General features: G+C 34.8%; 2 protein-coding genes across 4 annotated transcripts; both read right to left on the bottom strand.

Annotated features, from left to right (window-relative positions):
* Positions 1 to 5,554: 5,554 nt before the first annotated feature.
* On the bottom strand, positions 5,555 to 12,048 carry LOC105953858 (putative disease resistance protein At1g61300). Of its 3 annotated transcripts, none has more exons than XM_088821001.1 (2): positions 11,874 to 12,048; positions 5,555 to 9,232 (listed from the first exon to the last, which is right to left on the bottom strand). In XM_088821001.1, exon 2 carries the CDS (start codon positions 9,229 to 9,231, stop codon positions 5,776 to 5,778), a length of 3,456 nt encoding a protein of 1,151 aa, XP_088677127.1. In that variant the 5' UTR covers position 9,232; positions 11,874 to 12,048; the 3' UTR covers positions 5,555 to 5,775. The 3 variants fall into 3 exon arrangements, with proteins under 3 accessions (XP_088677127.1, XP_088677125.1, XP_088677126.1); XM_088820999.1 differs by lacking the exon at positions 11,874 to 12,048 and adding an exon at positions 9,727 to 9,952; XM_088821000.1 differs by lacking the exon at positions 11,874 to 12,048 and adding an exon at positions 9,708 to 9,951.
* Positions 12,049 to 15,752: 3,704 nt separating this feature from the next.
* Positions 15,753 to 20,091, bottom strand: LOC148769763 (uncharacterized). The gene is made up of 2 exons (XM_088820998.1): positions 20,025 to 20,091; positions 15,753 to 18,468 (listed from the first exon to the last, which is right to left on the bottom strand). The coding sequence occupies exons 1-2, from the start codon at positions 20,050 to 20,052 to the stop codon at positions 15,998 to 16,000; spliced, it is 2,499 nt and encodes an 832-aa protein (XP_088677124.1). The 5' UTR covers positions 20,053 to 20,091; the 3' UTR covers positions 15,753 to 15,997.
* Positions 20,092 to 24,377: the final 4,286 nt, after the last annotated feature.

Below are 24,377 nucleotides of genomic sequence, written 5' to 3'. Positions count from 1 at the left end.
ATTGCATTTCTTACCCTCTATTATATTAAGGACAAAATGCACTTCGCCCCCTAGAAATTTATAGTCCTCGCACTTTCCCCCTACAAATTAAAAAATAAGACTCTTCCCCTTCAAAATTTTGTTATAGTTGCAAGTTGCACCAAATGGAACTTTGTCCGAATTATAAATTAATAGATATATACCATATTAAAAAAAAGAAAAAAGAAAAAAAAAAAGGGGTTGATAGCATTTCGCCACCTGGATTTTGTCCATTTTTGCAATTTGCCACCTTAGCTAAACAAAAGTTGCAAGGGCACACCCAAACTTACATTTTTTACGCACATAACCAACTACTGGGAATATTCCGACCAATCTTCTTATTTTTCGGCGCACGAGCGATGCACATGCTTAATAAAAGGGTTTTTTGGTCATTTCAACCAAAAGTTTTGTGGGGGCGTGTTTTTTTTCTTTCTTCTCCTTCTCTCTCTCTTTCTCTCTCTATCACGCGCGCGCATACAGTGATACAAACATTCTCCATCATCATCTTTTTCTCTCTCTCTCTATGTGCTTTTCTCAAGAATCAATCTTCGTCCGTCGCGGTCGCCACGACCTCGTCGAAAATGATGGGGATGAACCGCAGCTCATCGGAGTGGGCATTCCAATGGTTCCTGCAGGAGCCCGCCTCCCCCGATCACAACAGCACCACCGTACAATGCAACGATGTCGTTGAGATCGAAGCCAACTCCAATCGTAACTGTTAGAATTTATTTCGTGCAGATTTAAATTATTTGTGTCAGATTCAGTTTTTCATTACTGTTGCGTGAAGTGTTGCAACAGTTCGTGAAGCAGTTCGTAAAAACAGAAATAAACGAGACACAAATTTTAATGTGGTTCGGATACAATTGTACCCTACATCCACGGGGACCTGCAAATAAAATTTACTAATTTTTAGTTTTACGAATACAATAATAGGACTTAATCAAAATACAAAGACTCCCTCTTTGTTGACGCCGTTCTTGTAAACTACGCTGAATTATAAATCTTCAATGTGCAGCACGTCCCTTGCTCCGCACGGTTGAACTCCCTTCAACGCTGAATCCCTCAGTCGGCGGATCGATCTCCTCCCGAGATCTGTTTAAGCCCCTCTCCCGAAGAACCGATCTTCTTTTTGTATAGAAGAAGCAAACTTGTGATACTCCTTGAATCTTGGTGTCTTCACCACAAAGCCTTGAAGCCGATATATTTTCTATGAAAATCACGTATCACGATGGAACAATAAAAACGAGAGCCAAGAATATTTTCTGTGAAAAACTTCTCTCGATCAAAGACGTTCCGGGAGCAGCAAAGAAAAGATAAATCTTTTTCTCTCAAAATAAAGGCACGCTCGAAGCACGTTCTGCTCTTGTGCTTTATACGTCTGTTTTCCCTAGCAATGATAACCATAAAGACGTATCAGATAAATATATGAAATAAATTAAGTTCCCTAATCATACTTAAATTCCATATAGCATGAAGCGCAATTAACGACTAAAAGAGACGTAAGGAAATTTATTCCTTAAAGTTGGACCCACAATTTGGTAACCAAATCATATAATTTGGTAAACAAATCAGGTGGGTTTCTTCTAGACTCCAAATAAACCAAGTTACCACGTACATGAAATATGGACTTTCAAAACTCATGCATTATCTTAAGATATTGCATCCTAATCTATGAATAATTCCCGTATCAAGTGTTAACCAATTAATGATCAAATAAATAATTAAAACATAAGGAAACTCCCCTTCTTATATTACGGCATATCTAGACTTGTGGTACAAGTCTTTTACACGTTTCCTTGCGAAGTCAGAATCCAAAGGATTCTAACAATCACGATCCCATGCTGCTCTCGTATATATGCTCTCCTACGTTTTTTGATTCACTGTACAACAAGTAAAACCAAAGTCCATTAGGGTTAGGAAACTCTTAATCACGTAGGAAATAATATTTTCAATACAAAGAAACTCTTTAGAAGAATAATTCCTATTATAAATCAATTAATGACAAATTAAAAGAATTAAAAGTTTCGAGAACTCTTCCCTTCTTTAGCTCATGGTATATGTAAACTTGTGGCACAAGTTTCATCTAATTCTTGTATAATTAGAATCCAAAGGATTCTAACAGTAACGATAAAATCCGCAGCGACAGATTGCGGCGGCGGCGGTGGACCCACCCCCCAATATTCCTGTAGATTCCGAGGATTATCAGGCATTCCTTAAAAATCGCCTCAAGTTGGCCTACACCGCCGTCGCTTTGTCCCGGGTACAAGCTTTTCTTATTCTCCAATTTTATTTTTTAAGGAAATCGGGAAAATAGTGGAATTCCCCTATGTTACAAAAAACTTGCACAAAATCTCTTCTATAGTTAACGGTATTAACTTTTAAAGGAAAAAGGAATTTCGTGCAAAGTAAAATAAACACACAAGGGGGTTTTCCACAAGGTAAAAAAACCCAGGGAAATTTGGTGCAGGTTTTCTTTAACACGGGTGTTTTACGCTGTTTACCCTTGATAATACCGGGCTGATAATTTGTACCATATGCTTTATATGTTTTGTACCTTATGGTTCTTTCCACATATTTGATCCCCATCTTCGGTATCATTTATGATATTGACTACAATATGAGTTATCTATATCTATATATTTATTCTTTTACTTACAAATACTAAAACATGGACATCAATTTGTGCTTGTTCAGGTAGATGAGGCTTTGTACATGATTGATCTGAAGAAATGGTCAAAATGGAATCAGACCTACGATTTATACTTTCACAGTTCCCATCAAAGCATTGCTCAAACTCGAAGTTTCTTTTGGGAAAAGATTAATTCTTGAGAAAAGCACAAAGAATGAAGAGAAGAAGATGATGATGATGATTGGGGAGAATGTCTATATGTGTGTGGGTGTGTGTGCGAGAAAGAGAAAGAGAGGGAGAAAACAGAGAGAAGGAGAAGAAAGAGTAAAAAGAGGGTCCACAAATTTTTTGAGATAAAATGACCAAAAAAAACCCTTCCACTAAGCATGTGGATTGCGTGTGCGCCGGAAAATGAGAAAATTCGCCGGAATATACCACATAGGTGGTTATGTGCGTCAAAAAAGTGAATTTGGGTGTGCCCTTGCAATTTTTTTTAGTTAAGGTGGCAAAGTCCATGTGGCGAAATGCTATTAACCCAACTATATAATATAGGGACACAAAAACTGGGGGAAAATTACATTTTTCGTCCTCATACTTTGCTCACTTTTTCAAAACTGTCCCTAAACATTTTGGAGTTACAATAGTAGTCCTTAATCATGCCATTTTTTGACATAATTGGTCCGACGTTAATTTTTGCCGTTAAGTTGGATGGAAAATGGCATGTGCCTCTCACATGCCTTCAATTTACAACACTACATGAAAATGGACTTTCAACAACACGCATTGCGTCTTGTTAAAACATATTTTTTATAATTATTATTTTTAATTAAAATTTAATATAAAATCGAAATCACGTAAATTCCAAAAAAATCAACTCATTTAAGAAATATTATTTAAAACATCAAATATAGTTTAAAAATTTAAAATATTGTTCCAAATCGGCATTTTTGGAATTCAATTAAAATATATCGTTTCAAACCAAAATAAAAAAAAAAACCCCATAGGAATTGAGGAATTAGAAATCTCCATTCCAATTTTCACCTCTAGACAATTCCAAAAATCTCAATTGTGAGACAATATGTCGAGTTTTAAATCATTCAATAAGGGTGAAAATTGGAAATGATTTTTCTTATGCCGCCTAGTTTGATCGAATTTTTATTTTATTTTAAAATAATATTTTCATTCAATTTCCAAAAATTCCGATTTTAAAACACAATAATATTTTTTTAAACAATATTTCTGAATTTATTTTGAAAAAAAATATCGAGTTTTAGAGTATTAAATAAGGGTGAAAATTGGAACGGAGTTTTCTTACTCCGCCTATTACGATCAGATTTTTATTTTATTTAAAACAATAATTTTCATTTGGATTCAAGAAATTCCGGTTTTAAAACATTATATTATTATTTTAGACAATGCTTCTAAAAATATTTTGAAACAATTTATCGAGTTTTACATTATGAAATTAGGGTGAAGATTGAAATGGAGGTTTCTTATCCCACCTATGCGGATCGAATTTTTATTTTATTTTGAAACAATGTTTTCGTTTGAATTCCGAAAATCTTGATTTTGAAAGCAATATTTCATTTTTTAAAACAATGTTTCAATTGTTTAAAGAATATTTCTCAAAATAATTTAAAACAATATATATCGATTTTGTTTTTTTGAAATTTATATAATTTCGAATTTCAATCAAGTTTTAATTATAAAAATTCTGTTTTAACAAGACGCAATGCGTGTTGTTGAAAGTCCATTTTCATGTAGTGTTTTAAATTGAAGGCATGTGAAAGGCACATGCCATTTTCCATCCAACTTAACGGCAAAAATTAACGGCGGACCAATTCTGTCAAAAAATGACATGATTAAGGACAACTATTGTAACTCCAAAATATTTGGGGACAATTTTGAAAAAGTGGGTAAAATATAAGGACGAAAAATGTAATTTTCCTCCAAAACTGGTTATAATATTTTTTTCTCAAAAAACAAAATTATAATATTTGATTCTCATAAAATTAATCTTGGCGTCTCGAAATCTATGTGTAATATTTATGCTTATAGTTATTGCACGTTATTGGCGATTTCGGATCATAAAAAACTCTTAATTCATTAACATAATGAATGATGTTTGAACACACCTACACATTTTCATTCAATAAGCTTTTAAGTTCGGCCCGACGTAGAATTTGATTATTAAAAAAAAAAATTAAAGAAACTTTAAAATATGTACAAAAACCAAACGACTCGAACTCGATTAAATTCGTGTTCAATTCGTCTCAATAAAAATTGGTTCAAATTCGACCCCATAAGTCAATGAACTAACCTCCAACACAAATTAAAAAACTATGACGAAAATTCTAACAAAGTAGAAGGGCTGGGTCAGGCCCACAAAAATAGTGTAACATGTGCTAAAGGGCTGTGTTGGGCTTCAAAATATCTCCATGGGCCGACCCAACCTTGTCCGGCCCGTGAAAAACGATCGGCGGGCGGTCGGCCGGATTTACCGCCCATTTGTTCAGCACTACCTTGACCCGGTAACATCTTAAAGGTTTTATGAACACATCAAACGTAACACCCCTGAGGTATGGTCAAATTACGAAAACCCCCCTCTTGTTTGGGTAATTCGATCCGCTTAACCATAAATCTTCTTACACGTCTCCCCTGCGGTTTCAAATTTGGTTGAATCTTCGAGATTATATAGAATATTATCACTTTTGTACCCGTTTTATTCCATTCGAACTCCACACTTTGAAGCAAGTTGATCATAAAATGTGTGTTTTGGCTTGTAAATACCAGATTGTGGTGCATCAGAAACTGCATTTTTACACAAAACGAGTACAAACTAGAGCACATTTCACGAAATCTAGATGAGTATGTTGAATTTGACACCATATGGGTGGAGGTGTAAGAAAAAAATCATAGTTGAGGGGTAGATGTAATTATTCAAACAAGAGGGCCGGGTTTTTTTCGTAAATTAACCATACCTAGGGGGGTGGGTTGTAATTTACCCTTGAAAATATTTTATATGCAGTTTGAAACATATAATGAGCTAAAATGCATAGCTGCAGGATTAATAACATAACAATAATACTAACCTTCAATCAGTATGCACCTATATATTTCCACATTAATTATCCAGCAGAAACTTTTTCCCTCCCTCCTCTAGGTAACTGGTGGCAGAACTTCATCGACCGAGTGGATATCGAAAGATCCAATTTGGGCAATCTCTCTTCTGAAAGAGGAAGTTGCATTTCAGTTTTGGGTGGATCGTTGGTGTTTGATGTTGACAGCTGAGTTGACATACCATTGCTTGGCATTACATCATCTTTTGGCGTATTAATAGCGTCCGATCCCTCACGATTACCTGATCTTCCAGGGCTAGCGGCCTCAATAGACGACGGTTTTCCCTCCATGGCTATAAATTCACAACGAGGGCGAAAATGTTGCTTCTCTTCCTCTGACAACTCAAGTGCATCCCACCATCTAGCTTCGCACGTTATCGCTTCTATCTTTTCCTTCGCACTAGTGAGAATCGAGGACAGCTTTCTCAATTTGTTGCAACTTCTTATAGTAACTTTCCTCAGTGAAATCATGTTTATTATCGAATTTGTAGCGTATATGCTCTGCAGCTCTGGCAAGTTTACCAGTTCAATAGTCTCCAACTTGTGTAGCGCATCGAGTTGCCCTTCGGAGACAATCTCCCTACATTCAACTTGCTCCGGCTCTTTGGAGACAATCTCCACAAGTTTGGCACAATTCTCGATTTTAACGTGCTTTAAGCTTGAAAGAGCTTTCGCCAAGTCATGATTCGTAATCTTTGTCAACTCGGGGCATCCACAAATTGTTAGAATTTCCAAATTCGGAAAGCTTTCTGGAGCGATCGGTCCTTCCCAAATACATTTCAGTGAGTCGAGATTATATAAATGCAACTTCTTCAAGCTTTGGAATACAGTGGTCGTCGTCCCTTCTCCAATTCTTTCTAAATCGTTGCAGCATTCGACGATCAAAACTTCCAAAAATTCTGTATTTTCAAAGCCGAAATCGTTCAAAGTTTGAACACCGGCCCGACCAACTAGTTCGAAAGCTTCGGCTTGCTTCAGAACTTGTTTTACTAATGTCAAATCGTTATCCGAAGAAGAACATTCTTCACGGTGTAACCTCAGTTGCTTTTCGGTTCCCGAGATATCCAAACCATGTGGATGTTCCGGATTGCTAAAACCAATCGAAATTTTGAAGGACCGAAACTCGTTGATCTTACGATGCACGCTCTCATCTTCCCTCGGTTCCTGTTTCGACTTTCTGAAGCACCTCAAAGTTGCGTTTTCCCTCGATTCCCTTGTGGTAAAAGTTTTATTGAAGCTGGATACAGTTGCAAAGTGGAAGCAAAGTGTTGTCAGTTGTTCCAAGTTGGCGAGTTCGCCGCCACAAACCCGACTAGCGGTATCAATCCAGCCTTTATCGCAGCAGCCTGTCTCGATGGTGAATTCTTCGAGATGTTTAAGACCGTCGATTATTTCAATTGGAATCATCGCATCCGTGTTGGATATTTCACTATCGCAGTCGCACTTTATTTGGTCAAACGAAACTCTCAAACATTTCAAGGAAGGCATGTTGCTTATTTCCTTGGGTAGTCTCGGAATCGAAGTTCCCCGAATATCGAGCAACTCAAGTTTCACGAGACACTTTATTTCTTCGGGTAGCTTCTTCAATCTAGAACAACCGTTGAGATACAAACTCACTAGATTTCTCAACGCGCCGATTGATTTGGGCAGTCTTTCGATCCTTGTTTCGTAAAAGTCCAAAACTCGAAGCGCTCCCATATGCGTGAAGAATGAATCTCCGATTGTTACCAAATCGGGCTTCCTCTGCAGTAATAAGGTACACATTTTGTTGCTTCTCGGTTTTGTAGGTAGCTTTAAATTAGAAGAAATAGCCGAAATCCTAGTTGCATTCTTCCACATTTCTTCGGTCAGACCATCGCTACTGTGTGGTGGCGCCAAAACGAGACCGCTCTTCTCGCCCGGGTAGCCTTGTTTCAGCGCCACCTGTCTACCATATAACGGCATCTTCACATGCTTGTCGGAACACCACTGCAACAAGTATTTGTTCGTAAGATAGTTCAAAACCGCCGCTCCGCGCTCTCGGGCGTCCAACTGCTTTTTGGTGTTTTCGATTTTGATGAAGCCTTCGGCGATCCAACACTCGATCAAATAGTCCTTGTGGATCGAGTTGTCACTCGGAAACAACGCGCCGTAGAGCGCGCATTTTTTCCTGCTGTCCTCTTCCTTGTCGAGCAGTTTATTGTACTCCAGCATGTAAACTCTACCAACTCCCTGGAGGCCGAGCAAGTCAAGATTTTTCGTATCTTCCTGTAAAACCCGATTCGTATCTTCCCACGAGCTCCCCGGCTCTTTCAAATGTTCGGCTACTAATTTGATCACCAACGGTAGCCCTCCACAAGACTTGATTATCGAGTTAGCAATATGTTTGCGTTTGTGCTCGATCTCGCCGTACACATTCCGGAAAAACTCCAACGCTTCATCCGCCAAGAGTGTGCCGATCTCGACTCGTCTGTCGGACATCTGGTTGGTAACCTTCTTGTTACGAGACGCAAACACAACTTTCCCGTACTTGTTTTTTTCCGGGAATCCCACTTCCCTTAGATCAACGGCTACGAAAACTTGATCAATGAGCACCACATATCTCTTGTTACGCAGCAATTCACCAACTCTAGATATCCGACTCGTGTTGCTCGGTTTTCCTTGCCCGGGATCTAACTGCTCCATAACCCCATCCTGTATCTTTTCAATAATCAACGCATTGTCGTTAATTTCCTTCGGAAGAACTATATGGACGACATGTTCTATCTGCTCCCCGTCAAACAATATCGTACCATCTAGTAGTTGGTTTTTCAACTTGCCCAACACAATTGATTTCCCTACCCCAACCGGGCCCACGAGGCCAATGAACTTCGACGTCGGATCATGGAGATAGTTCTCGATCCTCTTAACATATTCACTCTGGATTGGGATATGAATATTGGCACCATCCAGCTGAATCTCTTCTCTTCTCTTCTCCATTATCATATTGTCTTTGTCGATACCTTCGACTATCTTCGACACTCGATCTTTCAGCTTGACGACATCTCTGCTGAGTTTAGCAACATCCGAAAACTTGCGCGTGCGGATCTTTGGCTTCATCTCTTGGAGTTCTTTCAGTAACTTTTTTACAGTTTCGATGTCGTCCAGGTCAGCAGCACCACCAGCACTACTTGGAATGTTTACATTGAGTTTACGGCACTTTTGAGTGATGGTGGTGAAATCTTGCTTGAATAATTCGATATTCGTCTCGAGTAATTTGTATTCATCCGTCTTCTCTTTGGAGACGGAACTATCCAGAGCAGGATCAATGAGGTTCCTCATCCTTGATTGGATGGTCATAATTTGTGTCAGGAGATCTCGAAGATTTCCCGACAAATCTTTGATGTCCTGTTTCCGTCCCCCGATGCACGAAAACATGTCTTTGCATGGGTTGTAAAAACCGAATAGAAATCGCGCAAAAAGAATTCCCAAGCCAGCTGAAATCATCCTGAAAAATTATACAGGGATTTTTATTACACCCGTACCACTAGGCACTAGTTATATATATTTTCAAAGTACAGTTAAACATCTATAAATTAATACAGTCGGGACTAGCGAAATTCTATTAATTTAGCGAAATATTAAATTATTGAACTAATAATTTAGTAGGTTTTTACCGAGTTGGGACCAGAAAAAAAACTATTATGTAAGCGAGGTTATTAATTTATCGAGATTCTACCGTACCACTAGTTATATTTTTGAGGAAAGTGACAAAGTAAACAGCAAATCATCAAAACTAACTTCATATTTGACAATCTTATCAGTAATAACTCAATTAAACTTGCGAATGCTAAATCCAATCAAGTTATATTGGGTATCCGCCCGGAGAAGACAATTTAAACATAGCCGTTACAAATTTAACTATTACGAAGATAACAAGGTTCGAACAGTAAAAATATTAAAATAGGTGCAGAAATTAAAACCCGAAGAAGCAATTCACACATAATTGCAGACGATGAAGACTTTCAAGCTCCGAATTTCACACAGAATATATCGAAGAGTGCCCAACCTCAAAAAAAAAAAACGAACTCTCGACTGGAAAAATAGAGAGAGAAAGAGAACAACCGAAAAGAGTGATATGCAGCCACAATTAAATCAAATGATCTAATGGCTACAACTCAAAGTTGGGCCAAGAGAATGGAGTGGGGGCTGCACAAGATGGGGATAAGTTAGTGGCCCTAATTTTATTATACATTTTGGTCACAATAGAAGATAAGGTAGTGAAAACAAACTAATAGTTTTCTACGCTCCTGAACAAAATATTGTTTCCGAGAGAACGAAAAGAACGATAATGGGCATGGCAAGATCATTGTTAGATGTTACGAATCATCGTCAATTGGTATCAAGGCGAGGTTGCGATAACACCAACACCAACGCTTCACTAGTAAAGCAGCGATTACATCAACGCTACGCTGGAGCAAAGTTGAGATCACATCAATACATTGCGTAAATCATCAAGATGTCAGAAACAAGACGGTTGGAGCGATTGGAAAAATCCGTGGAGAAACTCAATCCATATGGCTAAATTTGGAAAGACAAGTCTTGTACTCTCAATTACTACGTATATTGACTATACTTAAACATTTACTCTAGTTCCCTTAGAGAGAATACGTGCACTCATTTGTACTAGATGCACGAAGGATGGATCATTAATCAGCTACAATGAAAAACTAAGAAAAGAAGATGAGTTACTAAAGGAGGATAGTTTTCTCTACATGAGCCTAACCGAAAGCATTTTTTTATATTACAGCTAGCTACAAGGCCATGAATTACACCACAAGTTTTCTATACATGTTCACGTAAAGTCCGTTTCAAGTACATCATCGGGTAGCAAAGAGGATCCTTAGGTATTTAAGGCACGAAAGACTATGGGATTAAGTACGAACCCGTGACATGATCAAGTTTAATAGGATACAATGTTAATGATATGACAAGATCCCTAAGAACTCTAAATGGTTTCTATTATCGAGTAGAACTATTCTGGTTATTGTTATACTCAGTTAGTCCTTATCGACTTAAAGCATCACAATATCTTCATTACATATAGGGGTTCGGGATATCCGGTGCAAACCGATGGCAGGATAAATATGACTGGAAAAGATGGAAAGCTGAGTTTCATACTTTGGGTTCAATGCGAAAATAGTATCTTGGTGATTTGTTAGCCCCTGAGTCGATGACATCAATTATGACTCTATTATGGCCGAGTAATAGACCGATAAATGGTGCGAAGAGGAAAGCCACACATCGACCAAAGGGTGGCCAAGTGATGGGGAATCATTGGGAGATACTTGGCCAACGAATACAAGGAATGATGCTCGGTTCGAGTGGGGATAATGGCCGTTGGTTCCTGGCAGCAAGTACGGGCGTTTCTCGGCGGCTTGCACGAGTTGGCATGGGCAACACTCGTCAGGTGGCTCATGCGTTGCTCGGGCGGCTAGCACAAGTTAGCATGGGCGATACTCGTAACTCGCACGCGCATTTCTCGGCAGCCTTGCAGAAAGATGTGGGCAGGGACGTGTGGTAAAACTCGATCAAGACTCGACAAGCAGGGCAAGCTGGAACGGCAGGCAACCCGGTGTGTGCACTTTGGTCGCATTTGTATTATTTGTGGGAAATCAATATAAACTCATAAACGTGTTTGCGTTCTTTATTCCCGACGCATACATGTGATTATGTTATGTTTACTAGATAGATCATCGTTCGTGTGTGTTTATGGGAAAAAAATATCGAGCGAAGACCAGCTAATTTGGTTGGCAAATCAGGCCGTGCGGTGGTGAAAATTTCTAATGCAAATTTACCCCCCTATTTACGTATTTACGTTTTCAATTTTTCATGTCCAAAATACAGAAGAGATTGTGGTGCATACTTGCATACTTTCTTTAGCAATTCTACAAAACTTAAAAATCATGCTTCCTCATGTGCATAACTCTTTCTTAAACCTATACTAATTAGTTCATTTACTGATGAATAAAGAGGTAAGAATTGAGGAAAGAAAAAAGAGTTTGATATTCAAAAGCAACTAATTGCGATTGTTAGCATAAAAATTGAAAAGGTAGGAAACGTAAAAGAATTAAAAAGAAAATAATTACCTCAAGAATGATCGGATGAAAGCAAAATGGTCTTAAATTTGATTTGTGTTGTTCCCAAAAACTTAAGCCAAAAATTTTGGAGAGAAATTTTGAGATGCCGATTTTTTTGTCAACGGCAAATGATCATCCCACTAGCTCTTTTTAATTTGTTGCTGGTGAGAAGTTTTAGAAGGAAGACGACTTCATTATTTTCTTACTGCTTCATAATTGAACTTGTTAAATATTATTATGGGTTGTCATCACAAGGTCATTTAATTAAAAAACGAACATCCATCTTTATATTGTTAGCTCATTTAAATTTATTTGCAAATAAGGAAACCCTTTTATATATACCAAAATAACCCCTGAATCATTGAGACTCAATTCAACTCCAATTTCATGATTTACCCACAGTTTAGCTCAAATTCATTAATTAACCAATTTTGACCATAATTTCAATTTTCATCCACCACCACTGGAGACCGCCGGTCAGCCGGCGTTGATTTTTTTTTCTTTTTTTATGAATTTTTTTTTTTCGGTAGGTCAACCGCGCTGGATCTCCGGCGTTGATTTTTTTTTCTTAAAAAATATATTTTAATTAATATTATAGTCTTGGCTGCTAAATTACCGTCTCCAACAATTATTTTACTGTCGGAGACAGTAATTTAATTGTAAATTGACTTTTTTTTCTTCTTAAAAAAATATTTAAATTAATATTACTGTCTTGGCTGGTAAATTACTGTCTCCAGCAGTTATTTAACTGTGGAAGACAGTAATTTAACTGTTAATTGATTTTTTTTTCTTATAAAAAAATATTTTAATTAATATTACTGTCTTGACTGCTAAATTACTGTCTATCAACAGTAATTTAACTGTCGAAGACGGTAATTTAACTGTTAAAGTAATATCGGGCCAAAGTACAAGGGGACAAATCGATGAATTGAGAATAGAAGGGGATAAAGTGATATTAAACCAAAATAAAATGAGGCAAATCGATGCAATTGAAAGTACAAGGGGGTAAAGTGATATCCAACCAAAGTACAAAGGGTAAAGTGGAATTTACCTTTTTTTTAAGTCATAAAACAGCTAAGCACCACTAAGTCAACGGTGGAAGAAAAAAAGTTAATGGCCACAAAAATAAAATTAAAAATCATAACTTTTTTAAAAGTCATAAAACAGCTAAGAACCACCAAGTCAACGGTGGAAGAAAAAAAGTTAATGGCGACAAAAATAAAATAAAAAGGGGCTTTAAGACATATGTTCTAATAAGAAAACTTATCTTATTAAAACTAAATAAGGCAAATTAAATCGTTGCTTCATATTCTTTATTAAATTCATACCAAAAATACACCTATTTTCATATTCAAAATCTGCATTTAGTAAAATTCAAAATACATTTATCATTTTTTCTTGTACATTTAATATCTCCATTTTTTTCATCTAAAGTATTTTATTTTATTTTTATAGAATTTGTCATCTATGTTTTTTCAGTTTTTTATTTTAGCTTTTGTACATTATATAAAAAACAACTTATCATTTTCAAAATTACGAACAAACTTATTTTTTGTTTTTATTAAATTTACAGTAGATTGAAAAAATATTATGGTAAACTATAGTATACTATGGTGTACTATAGGGGCTCTTTTGGTTGGTAGGATGGGATTACAAACATAGAATTGATTATTTATTATTGCACTGTTCACCACTATTTAGTAGAAAATATATCTCATTTGGTACGAACGATTATTAATACTTGATAACTTAAATTTAATATTTGGTTATAATGATTATGATTGATTATTCTTGAATTTACAAAAACAACCCTTGGTCAAATTATGTCTTTGGCTTCATTAGCTTCAATTCAAACCAGAATGAAATCTAAATTAGTTCTTACTATTTCATTCAGATCAGAATGAAATCTTTTTTACATAAAAAAAAATATATTCCAATAATTTTGTCAATTGTTCTCAAACGAAAAGCCAATAGTTCTAGAAAACAGAAAGAACCATTTTTTTTCTCAAATCAAATTTTAATTCACTATCTGCCTATTGTCTTACTCCAATTTCAATTTGATTTACATGGAACGGTCAAGCATAAATCCATTGATCACGACTCAAAATTATGGCCTTCATTCTCTTCTGTTTGAATATACTAAAATAAATTTCAAGAAAAAAAAGAGACCCCAAATACTCAACAGTTAAAATATCGAAGTACTGCCCAAATAATACAAAAGGGATGCAAACGGCTTAATTACATTATTACATGTACGGTTATACCTGTATCTGAGAAATTAGAGATGCAATTCCAACAACCAACCTAAATAAGATACATTTACCTTGTAAACTTCCTCATAATAGTGCATACTTCCTCTGCAATATATTCGGTAACACTTCAATATCTATTTAAAAAAATAATAATAATAAAGACAGAACATCAGCAACTCTCTGATACAATTAAAAACATATCATCTTACTGAGCGAGTTTGATTTCAAGGGAAGAAAGGTCATTACTTTAGTTTACAATTTGATAGAAACAAACAAAAAATCGGAAAACAAAAACGAAAAAAAAGGGCGTTGTTCCCCAGCTAACCAGAAAATAACCCCGTGTATGAGTTAAGGTTGAAAATTCGCATTTATTAAACTACACAAATTCACCAATTGAAGAAAATACGGATAATTAAGTAGAATCACATCACTGAGATGGCCTAGGGTTTCAAAACGGTGACGCATAAGCTATCCATAAAACACCAAAATCAAATTTGGGAAAATTCAACACACCGGCTTGAAATTCGTCGCCGATAAACATATTTCCGGGAAGAAACTTTCACGACTTCACAAAGTTTGTTGAGCTCCAACGAATCTTCCCGCCAGATATAACAATGAGGAATGCAAATCCCTGTATAACGTATTTGCTTCCAAAATTAGAAGTCCATCGATGACGAGTAAAAATTACGGCTCTTATTCCCCTTTTCTTTAATTAGCACATAAAAAGCAAAGAAGAGGAAGAAAAAGAAAACCTTGAGAGGCCTTAGGGCACATTCACGTTTTTGTTGGTCTGAGAAAGAGGGATTTTTTTAGCTTTTATACACAGCTAAGTTGTAATTTTTCTATGAATGGGGGGCTTTTTTGTACTTTCACAAAACTAATCCTTCCTGGATAATTTAGTCACACCTATTGAGGTGGGACAAGTTATCACCTATTTGGGTGATTCAATACCGGGCCCTGTGTCAATAACGGGTTTCTGTCACTCGAACCAAACACGGGATTAGGGGTGACTAATCTGTCAATCACCCCTTATCCCACGAACCAAAAGGGCCCTAGGTGTACTATGATGTACTATGGTATACTATTCCAAACCCTATTACCCAACAGCTCCCAAAAATCGCCGCCATAATCTAACACCCAACATGTTTCAACCACCGTCAAACCATAACATCCAACTAATCCGGCTGACGCCAAACCCTAACAATCAACAACTCCCTAGTCGCCGTCAAACCCTATCTACTAAAACCTAACCGCCAACCAAATTAAACCCTAGCCGCCATAACCGCAACCTCCTACCATAGACCTGAGCTCACACCACCATAGCCGCCACCTCCTTGCCTCCATAACCATCCCTTTTATTGACGTCGCCACCACCGCCATAGTTCCATCATCTGAATTAGAATTTCAGGCGTATTTATATCTTTGATGGACTTTTAGGCAATAGAGAATCCCTTATGTCCTTTTAGGTTAATGATTGGGGAAATTACAGTTTACGCATCTCGAGTTTGCACCGATTTCACATTTAGTCCTCATGTTCACAAAAATACATTTGGTCCCTCGTGTAGTCATGTTACATAGTTTAACAAGCTTGATTTCGTTGGTACTAACGGAAAATTGAGGGAAATGACTAAAAATATTGAATTTTTGAAATATGAGGGACCAAATGTGTTTTTTATGAACATTGAGGACCAAATGTGAAATCACTGCAAACTTGAGGGATGAAAACTGTATTTTCCCGTAAATGATTGTTTATAGGGTAAATAGCACTTAAGCCCCTTGTGTTTTCACGGTTTTGCACATTACCCCTTTGTGGTACTACTATAAGTGCAAATACACAATGAAATATAAGAGTACCAATACAGATAGTTCTCGTAGATCATATCACTTGAATTGAAGGGCAGCCTTTAAAGAAAGAAGAAACTTCCTCTGCTTTACGACTGATTGTTCCTTGGGCCGCGAATTCTTTACGAACTTGGGACAGCCATTAATATCAAGTTTGTCTTCTGATAAACACAGTCCATTTCCAAGAGTAACCAACTCAGGCAAGTTCTGAAGTACAAGTTTTCTTAATTCAGGAAGCATTTCAGCATTGTTGTTAGTGTTGACTTTCTCCTTTTCTTGTCTAACTATTTTCTCGACGGATTCGCACTCTTCAACCACGAGTTCCTTCAAGTTGGAAAGACTTGGAAGCATCGATTCCCAGAGTACGAATTTTAGCTTACGACACGTGCTGACTGTTAGATGAGTAAGTGCCGGAAAGCTTCCCTTGACCGAAGGTGATTTGCATATATACTCCAGCTCCCACAAATAATAGATACTCAAATGTTCCAAGCATGGAAACGCACCTTCGGTCGAATTGTTGCCTATGATCGACTGGATTTTCGGGCACTCCCTCAACAGGCAAAACTTTAGTAACTTGAACATGGAAATCCCGAATTCCGACAAGCTTTTGACTTTCATGTGATGATCCAGGTAGAATGATGTGGCGCGCGCAAGTACAGTTTGAATCACTTGAGGTACCTTTTCATTCCCATTCACAAATCTCAAGGACTGTCTTTCTTCGTGGAACGTTAGTTCAATCTCGTTCGGTACTCGAGATGCTATTCTTTTCACATCGCGGCCAACGACGAATTTGAACTTGATTAATGTTCCCTTGCACCAAGAAGAGCTCCTTTCAATAAAATCTTCAAACATTTGAACTTGTGGAAAGTAGAACTGAAGATAACTGAGATTCTCCAACACGCCAATGTCCTTTGATATCGGTTCGGCGATCTTTGTCCAGCGGTGGTCATCGGGGTGCACTGAAATGGTTAGAGTTTCCAATTTCTCGATGTCTGATAAAAAACCGGGAGAAACCAGCCGGGGTGGCAAATGGGCATATTCACTTTCATCATCAGGTCCATAAAACGAGAGCTGCATATGCCTTAGAAGCGTAAGTTCGCCAATTTCATCAGGCAGGTCATAGAGTTCACTGCCTGAGAGATCGAGCACTTCCAAATTCGCGAGTTCACGTATTTCAGGTGGAAGATTGTCAAGAGAAAGACAGTTTCTCAACAGAAGCACCTTAAGTTTGGAAAGGCCGAAAAGTGAACTAGGCAAGATCCTGATCCTAGTATCCGACATGTCAAGAAAAACAAGATCGGGCATGGTTTGGAAAAACGAGTCGTGGATATGGGTTAGGCGGTCGTTCTTTTGGAGGAAACAAAGATAACAACTTGTGTATTCTGATGTCTCGGGTAGCAGACACAAGTCTTGTTCTACGAGATTTAGCACGCCTTGTCCTGATAATGATGATGGACAATCGGCAATTAAAAAAGTTTGTTGATCCAGTTCTAGATTTATAATGTTGTCCTTCATACTCACCAAATAATGTTCCTTTTCTGGCATAAGTTTGGACATCTCATCAGTATCGGGCACAACCTGAATTTCCCCATGCGAGGCTGATTCAACCGGTGTCCGTGAATCGGAATCACTCGTAGGAATCGGCATACTTCCACCATCTTCAATACTTACAGCTGTAGATTGCACTACATTTTGGTCTTCAGTAATAGATTCAAAATCTGTGATTGGAGTAGCGTGACTAACGCAAAACGAAGTTCCCATGTGCACGGGTTTCGTGCATCCTCGGGACGTACATCTTTTCCCACCGCCGTGTGCTTTGCAGAACACAGTGCTTCCATAAGCGCCTTTTGTGCACTCCGGGTGTTGGCATATCCGGCCACCACCGTGAGATATACAGAGGTCGGAATTGGCCTCGACACTCTTGGTACAGCCTTCCATCTCGCACCTTCTCCCGCCTCCGTGGCGAATGCACAGGCCGGACCTACCTCTTTCTGTACGAGAGCAACCCTCGCGATTGCACCGTCTACCACCACTTTGGCTTATGGAGTACTCCTCATAAGAGGCTAATTTAACCGATTGTTGTGAATCGGATTCGGTTCCACTTGTGTACTGATGCGCCTTTCTTTTAGGGTCCTGTTTTTCATGTTTTCGTACGATTTCCGGGATTGGTTTGTCATACATATATTCATCTTTGAATGGGCATCTCTTGAGCTGATTGATCATTTCGATGCCTACCGCTACCAGCTCTTCCCGTATTTGCAAATCTCCCTTTTTGTTTCGTTGCTTCTGTATGAGATCACTCACTTGACATTTCAACGCTCGAGCCTCCAATGGCCATATGTTTAATTTCTTAGGTAGAAATTGACCTTGCAGAAGTACTTTATCTATCTGTTTGTCGATGTGAAAAAGTAGGACGGACAAACGGTTGAGAAGTTTGTCGGTGTATGTTTCCACCGCTTTCTTGGATTCGTATTTCTTTGTTTCCTTTGAAAATCCTTCACTTAAAGTGCCTGCATTTTAAGGGTCTTATCAACATATTTCACTAATCCAGCTAAGAAAATAGTTGTGCTACCAAATAACATAAGACACTAATACATTATTAAACCTCGTCATACGGACAGGCCCGAAAGCCTAGGTGGTTCTGACATCATGTACATCCAAACACAAGTATATGGAAGAATTTAATTTAATTTAAACTAATTACCTCTTGTAAAATAGGGAAAACTGTAATTTTGGTTCTTTATGCGGGTCTATTTAAGAATTTAGCCATCCAAGTTTGCTGTTCTATTTCAATTTTACATGCAATAGCTATGCAAATTTAGCAGTTTTTGTCCTATTTCGCTCGATTTTCTAATTCTACCCATTGATTAATGACGTGGTTAGCAATCAAGGAAAAACTTATTTATATGTGATCTTAAAAGTTATGAATGCTCCTCTAGCCTTGGTTTATAAACTCTGTCATCTCACATGATCAAAACTCTATCAAGCCTAAGTTAGATGACAATTTCAAAAAAAGAATATGTTTCCATATAAGCAAAATCCGTCAAATCTGTCTTTCGCATCATAAAATAAAAACTTCAAGCAAAATAGGATCAAAAATGCTAAAAGTGCAACGTTATTGTATGTCAAACTGAAATAGGACAACTTAGAGCACTAAATCCCTAAGTAGACCAACGGAGGATCAAAATTAGAACTTTCCCCCAAAAATAGCAAATCCAACCCCTTCTTTCATGTCATATCCTCTAGTCGACATGGTGTTTCGTCTCCAATTACTAATACATAAAGTATATATCTAATGTTATTACTTTTTGCGTTTTTTATGTCTTGATTATTGAGGAATATCAACTAAAATCCCTTGTAGATTGCTCTGGATAAACCTTGTGCGACGAAACCACACACGAGATACCGTCGTGCAAATGCACACAAAACCACACACGAGAGAGTTAATTTTTTTTGGGTAAACCTTGTACGATGAGCTCAACCAACAAAGTGTGGACATCGTGAATCGAACTTGGGTCCACTAACTCAACCATCCTTGTAACCTCTTATATTTGAAATGGGTGTGTTCAATCATCTTTCAATTTTAATGAACAATCACAATTATATCAAAAAAAAAAATTGGGTTAAATACAAAAACACCCCTATATTATGAACTTTGTATCATATACCTCATGTACTACACGTAAATACAAAAACCCCCCTCACATTACATTTTTTTCCAAAATATGACGAAAATACCGCTACTCAAGCATATATATATATATATATATATATATATATATATATATATATATATATATATATATATATATATATATATACAATTTCCAAGTTTAAATTTCTTTTATGATATTGTACAATTGAAAAACCAACCCCATAATTTCAACGGTCACAAATTTCCATACACAAATTCACATAAGATCCACCATATTCAAATCAATTAAGCTGGGTTTTGATTATAACAGAAGGATATGTGAGAAAATCTTAAAAATACTAAAAGAAGTAAGTCATAAACCATAAGCAAAAGTTTGAAATTAACAGAAGGATATTTGAGAAAAAAACTGACCGAGGTAGCTAGGAAACAGTGCAGCCATGGCCGAGAGCAGATGCGTAAAGTCCAAAGAGAGAGAAACAAGAAATTAAAATTTTCGTATTTTAATTTTAGTAATACAATTTCTTATTCGCTTCACATCACTTATACATTATACTCGCATGGAATTTGGGTCATGGATTTATAGGGTCCAACCGTTTTAATTGGGTTTTTTTTATATTTTTAATATGCCATTATTTTATTAATTTTAACTAGTTCTTCACCCGTGCGTTGCACGGATGTCAGTTTTAAAATGAGAAAAATAATAATATGTAAACGACTATCTCTTTATAACAATAGCAATTCAAGTAAACAAAATGGAAGAAAATAAAAAAAAAACCATAAACTTTATCTCTTATTTCAGAATTTTAACATATGAGATTAAATTAAATATTCTAAAGAAGAAAACGTGAAGCGCGCAAACACGATATGAAGATTAAGTGAAATCATTTAAAATATATGGTATAACTCTAGTTCGAGGAATGCAACCTACTACACAATGTCAATATTTTGCAAAATAACTAAATTAACAACAAACATGGTAGGAGAGAAGTAACAAAATAGATATTCAAATAACCTGTAAGTTTATAACTAATGACGTTTAATTAGTGATGCAAATTGCTCAAACAACAATACAACTTATAAATATTGCAAAAGAGATAAGATGTATACGTCCTTATTGATACCAATGCTGATATCAATACCGATACCAATATGGATACCAATACTGATACCAATTTTGATATTAATATTGATACTAATACTTATACTAATTAATATCAATACTAATACTGATACTAATCAATATCGATACACATACTAATACTAATACTAATACTAATAATAATACTAATACCAATACCAATACTGATACCAATACCAATACTAATACTAATACTAATATTAATACTAATACTAATACTAATATTAATCCTAATACTATTGCTATAACACTAATACTAATACTAACACTAATACTAATACTTATACTAATACTAATACTAATACTAATACTAATACTAATACTAATATTAACACTAATACTAATACTAATACGAATATCAATACTAATGCGAATACTAATACTAATACTAATATTAATACTGATACTAATATTAATACTAATACTAATACTAATACAAATACTAATACCAATACCAATACCAATACCAATACCAATACCAATACCAATACCAATACCAATACCAATACTAATACTAATACTAATACTAATACTAATACTAATACTAATACTAATACTAATACTAATACTAATACTAATACTAATACTAATACTAATACTAATACTAATACTAATACTAATACTAATACTAATACTAATACTAATACTAATACTAATACTAATACTAATACTAATACTAATACTAATACTAATACTAATACTAATACTAATACTAATACTAATACTAATACTAATACTAATACTAATACTAATACTAATACTAATACTAATAGTAATACTAATACTAATACTAATACTAATACTAATACTAATACTAATACTAATAATAATACTAATACTAATACTAATACTAATACTTATACTAATACTAATACTAATACTTACTGATATTGATTCAAATACTGATATTGATAGTGATACTGATACTGACATTGATACTGATATTGATACTGATACTGATACTGATGTTGATAGTCATATTGATACTCATAGTAATATTAATATTAATACGAATATTATTACTAATTATGATACTCATACTAATACTGATACTAATATTGTTACTCATACTGATATTGATGCCGATAAAAATAGTAATACTAATACTAATATTATACTAATAATACTGATACTAATACTAATATTGATACTGATACTGATATTGATACTGATACTAAAATTGATACTAATATTGATTCTCATACTGATATTGATACTGAAACTGATATCGATACTGATACATATACTGGTACTGATACTGGTACTGATATTGATACTAATACTGATACGGATACTTATCCTGATATTAATACTAATATTAGTAATAATACTTACTATTACTAATACTAATATAAATGCTAAAACTAATTTTATTGCTAATGATCTAATGCTAATGATACATATACATATATTGATACTGATATCGATACCGATACCGATACCGATACTGATACTGATACTGATACTGATACTGATATTGATATTGATACTGATACTGATACCGATACTAATAATGATACTGATACTGGTACTGATAGATATTGTGGTACTCATACTGATACTGATACTTATACTGATACCAATAATAATATTGATACAGATACTTATGTTACTACTAATATTTGTACTAATACTAATACTAATACTAATACTAATACTAATACTAATACTAATACTAATACTAATACTAATACTAATACCAATACTAATACTATTACTAATACTAATATTACAACTAATACTATTATTAATACTATTACTAATACTAATATGTTAATATTGTTAATGTTAATGCTAATAGTAATTTTGATGCTAATGTAATCTAGATATGCTAATTATTATGCTAATGCTAATTATGATTGTAATTCTAATATTATCCAAATCCTTATCGTATTCCTAATTCTATTCATAACACTGATCATAGTTCTAATCCTAATCCTAATCATAATCCTATTCCTAACACTAATCATAAGCCTAATAATTTTAATACTAATAATACTAATGTTAATGCTAATGCTAGTGTTAATTCTAATTCTAATCTTAATTATAATTCTAATCCCAAACTTAATGCTAATCATAATCCTAATACTAATACATGTCACTAATTATCGTACTAAGCATAATCATAATCTTAATTATAATTCTAATCCTAATATTATATTAATCATAATTACAATTTGAATCCTATTTCTAGTATTAATACTAATACTAATTCAAAGAATTATAATTATAATTATAATTATAATCAAAAATTCTAATTTTGCAACAATTGTTTTTGCAATGATCTATTATTTAGTATAAAAAAAATAATTCTATTCAATCTCGAACATTTATATCAAATTTCTTATGTGTGGTAGTTGAACCATAAAAAAACACATATTAAATATATTAGAAATTAATATTTAATTATATTATCAAATTGACATTAAAATTATATAAAATATTATAAGGGTATAAGCAAACATTAAGACGTAAAAGAACAATAATCATTGTTAATAAGATAAATTATGAAAATCCTCCTGAACTTAGACTAAATTACAGAAAACACCCCCACTTATCGGTGATTACTAAAATTCCCCTTATGTTTGTCTATGTCTTACACAACCCCCTTATGGTGTGATTTTTGTACGGAATCTTTTTTATTCTATATAATATCCCAAAAAATATGGAGTCTACCCTTGCAGACGGGACATTTCTTTTATCATATTTTTTAAACTTAAAAATTACCCTCAGGGGTGGTCATGGTAATAATAAAAAATTGTGAAAGTGTTATTTAAGAAGAATAAATATTTCGTGTAAAGTTCACCTGAGGGTAATTTTTGTATTTAAAAAGTACCATAAAGAAATGTCGTGTGTGCAGGGTATAATAAGCATTATTGGAATATTTCACGTAATAAAAAAATTCCTTCAAAAATCATACCATAAGCGGTTGATGTAAGAGGGAAACAAACATTAGGTAAATTATTAATATAAACTATATACGGCAAGAGCACTTCTAGTGAGATTATTAAATGAGCTATCAAAACATTTAACCACCATTTTTATTCTCCAAAATAGTAATTTTTAATTCCATTAGATTTATGAAATGAGGTATTTTGATATTTCATCTTTCAAATGTAAAAATACATTATGCAATCATGGTGAATAAAATATCAAACATGAGTTATGAATTCAACCACCTCAGTGTCCATTTAGAAAATAACATGTGGCAATTAGATATATTTAATTAACAACGATTTAATACCTATGGTTGGAGCAAATACATTTATATAAATATCAAAATAAAATATTAAATAGCACATAAATATTTGCAAACTCATTTTGATACTTTTGGGTTAGTGTTGATCTAGATATTTCCATAATTATATTTATTAGAGTCATAATGAAATCCTTATTAGTGGAATACAATATATAGTATATACGATCATTATACATTTTAAACAAAACAATTGATATTATTAATGTTAGCCATTAAATAAAAATGAATTTAATACCAAAGATTTAGAATTATTATATTTTGAAATATATAAAATCAATTCATTTTTTTATCAATTGATTAAACTTAGCTTAGGTCATTCAATTTATTAGTATAATCATGATAAAATTCGTATTTTAATTAGTATATA

The sequence above is a fragment of the Erythranthe guttata genome, chromosome 7 (genome assembly GCF_056151865.1).
Source record: "Erythranthe guttata isolate IM_541 chromosome 7, IM_541, whole genome shotgun sequence".
Taxonomy (NCBI): Eukaryota; Viridiplantae; Streptophyta; class Magnoliopsida; order Lamiales; family Phrymaceae; genus Erythranthe; species Erythranthe guttata.
This window is presented reverse-complemented; position numbering and strand designations above follow the sequence as displayed.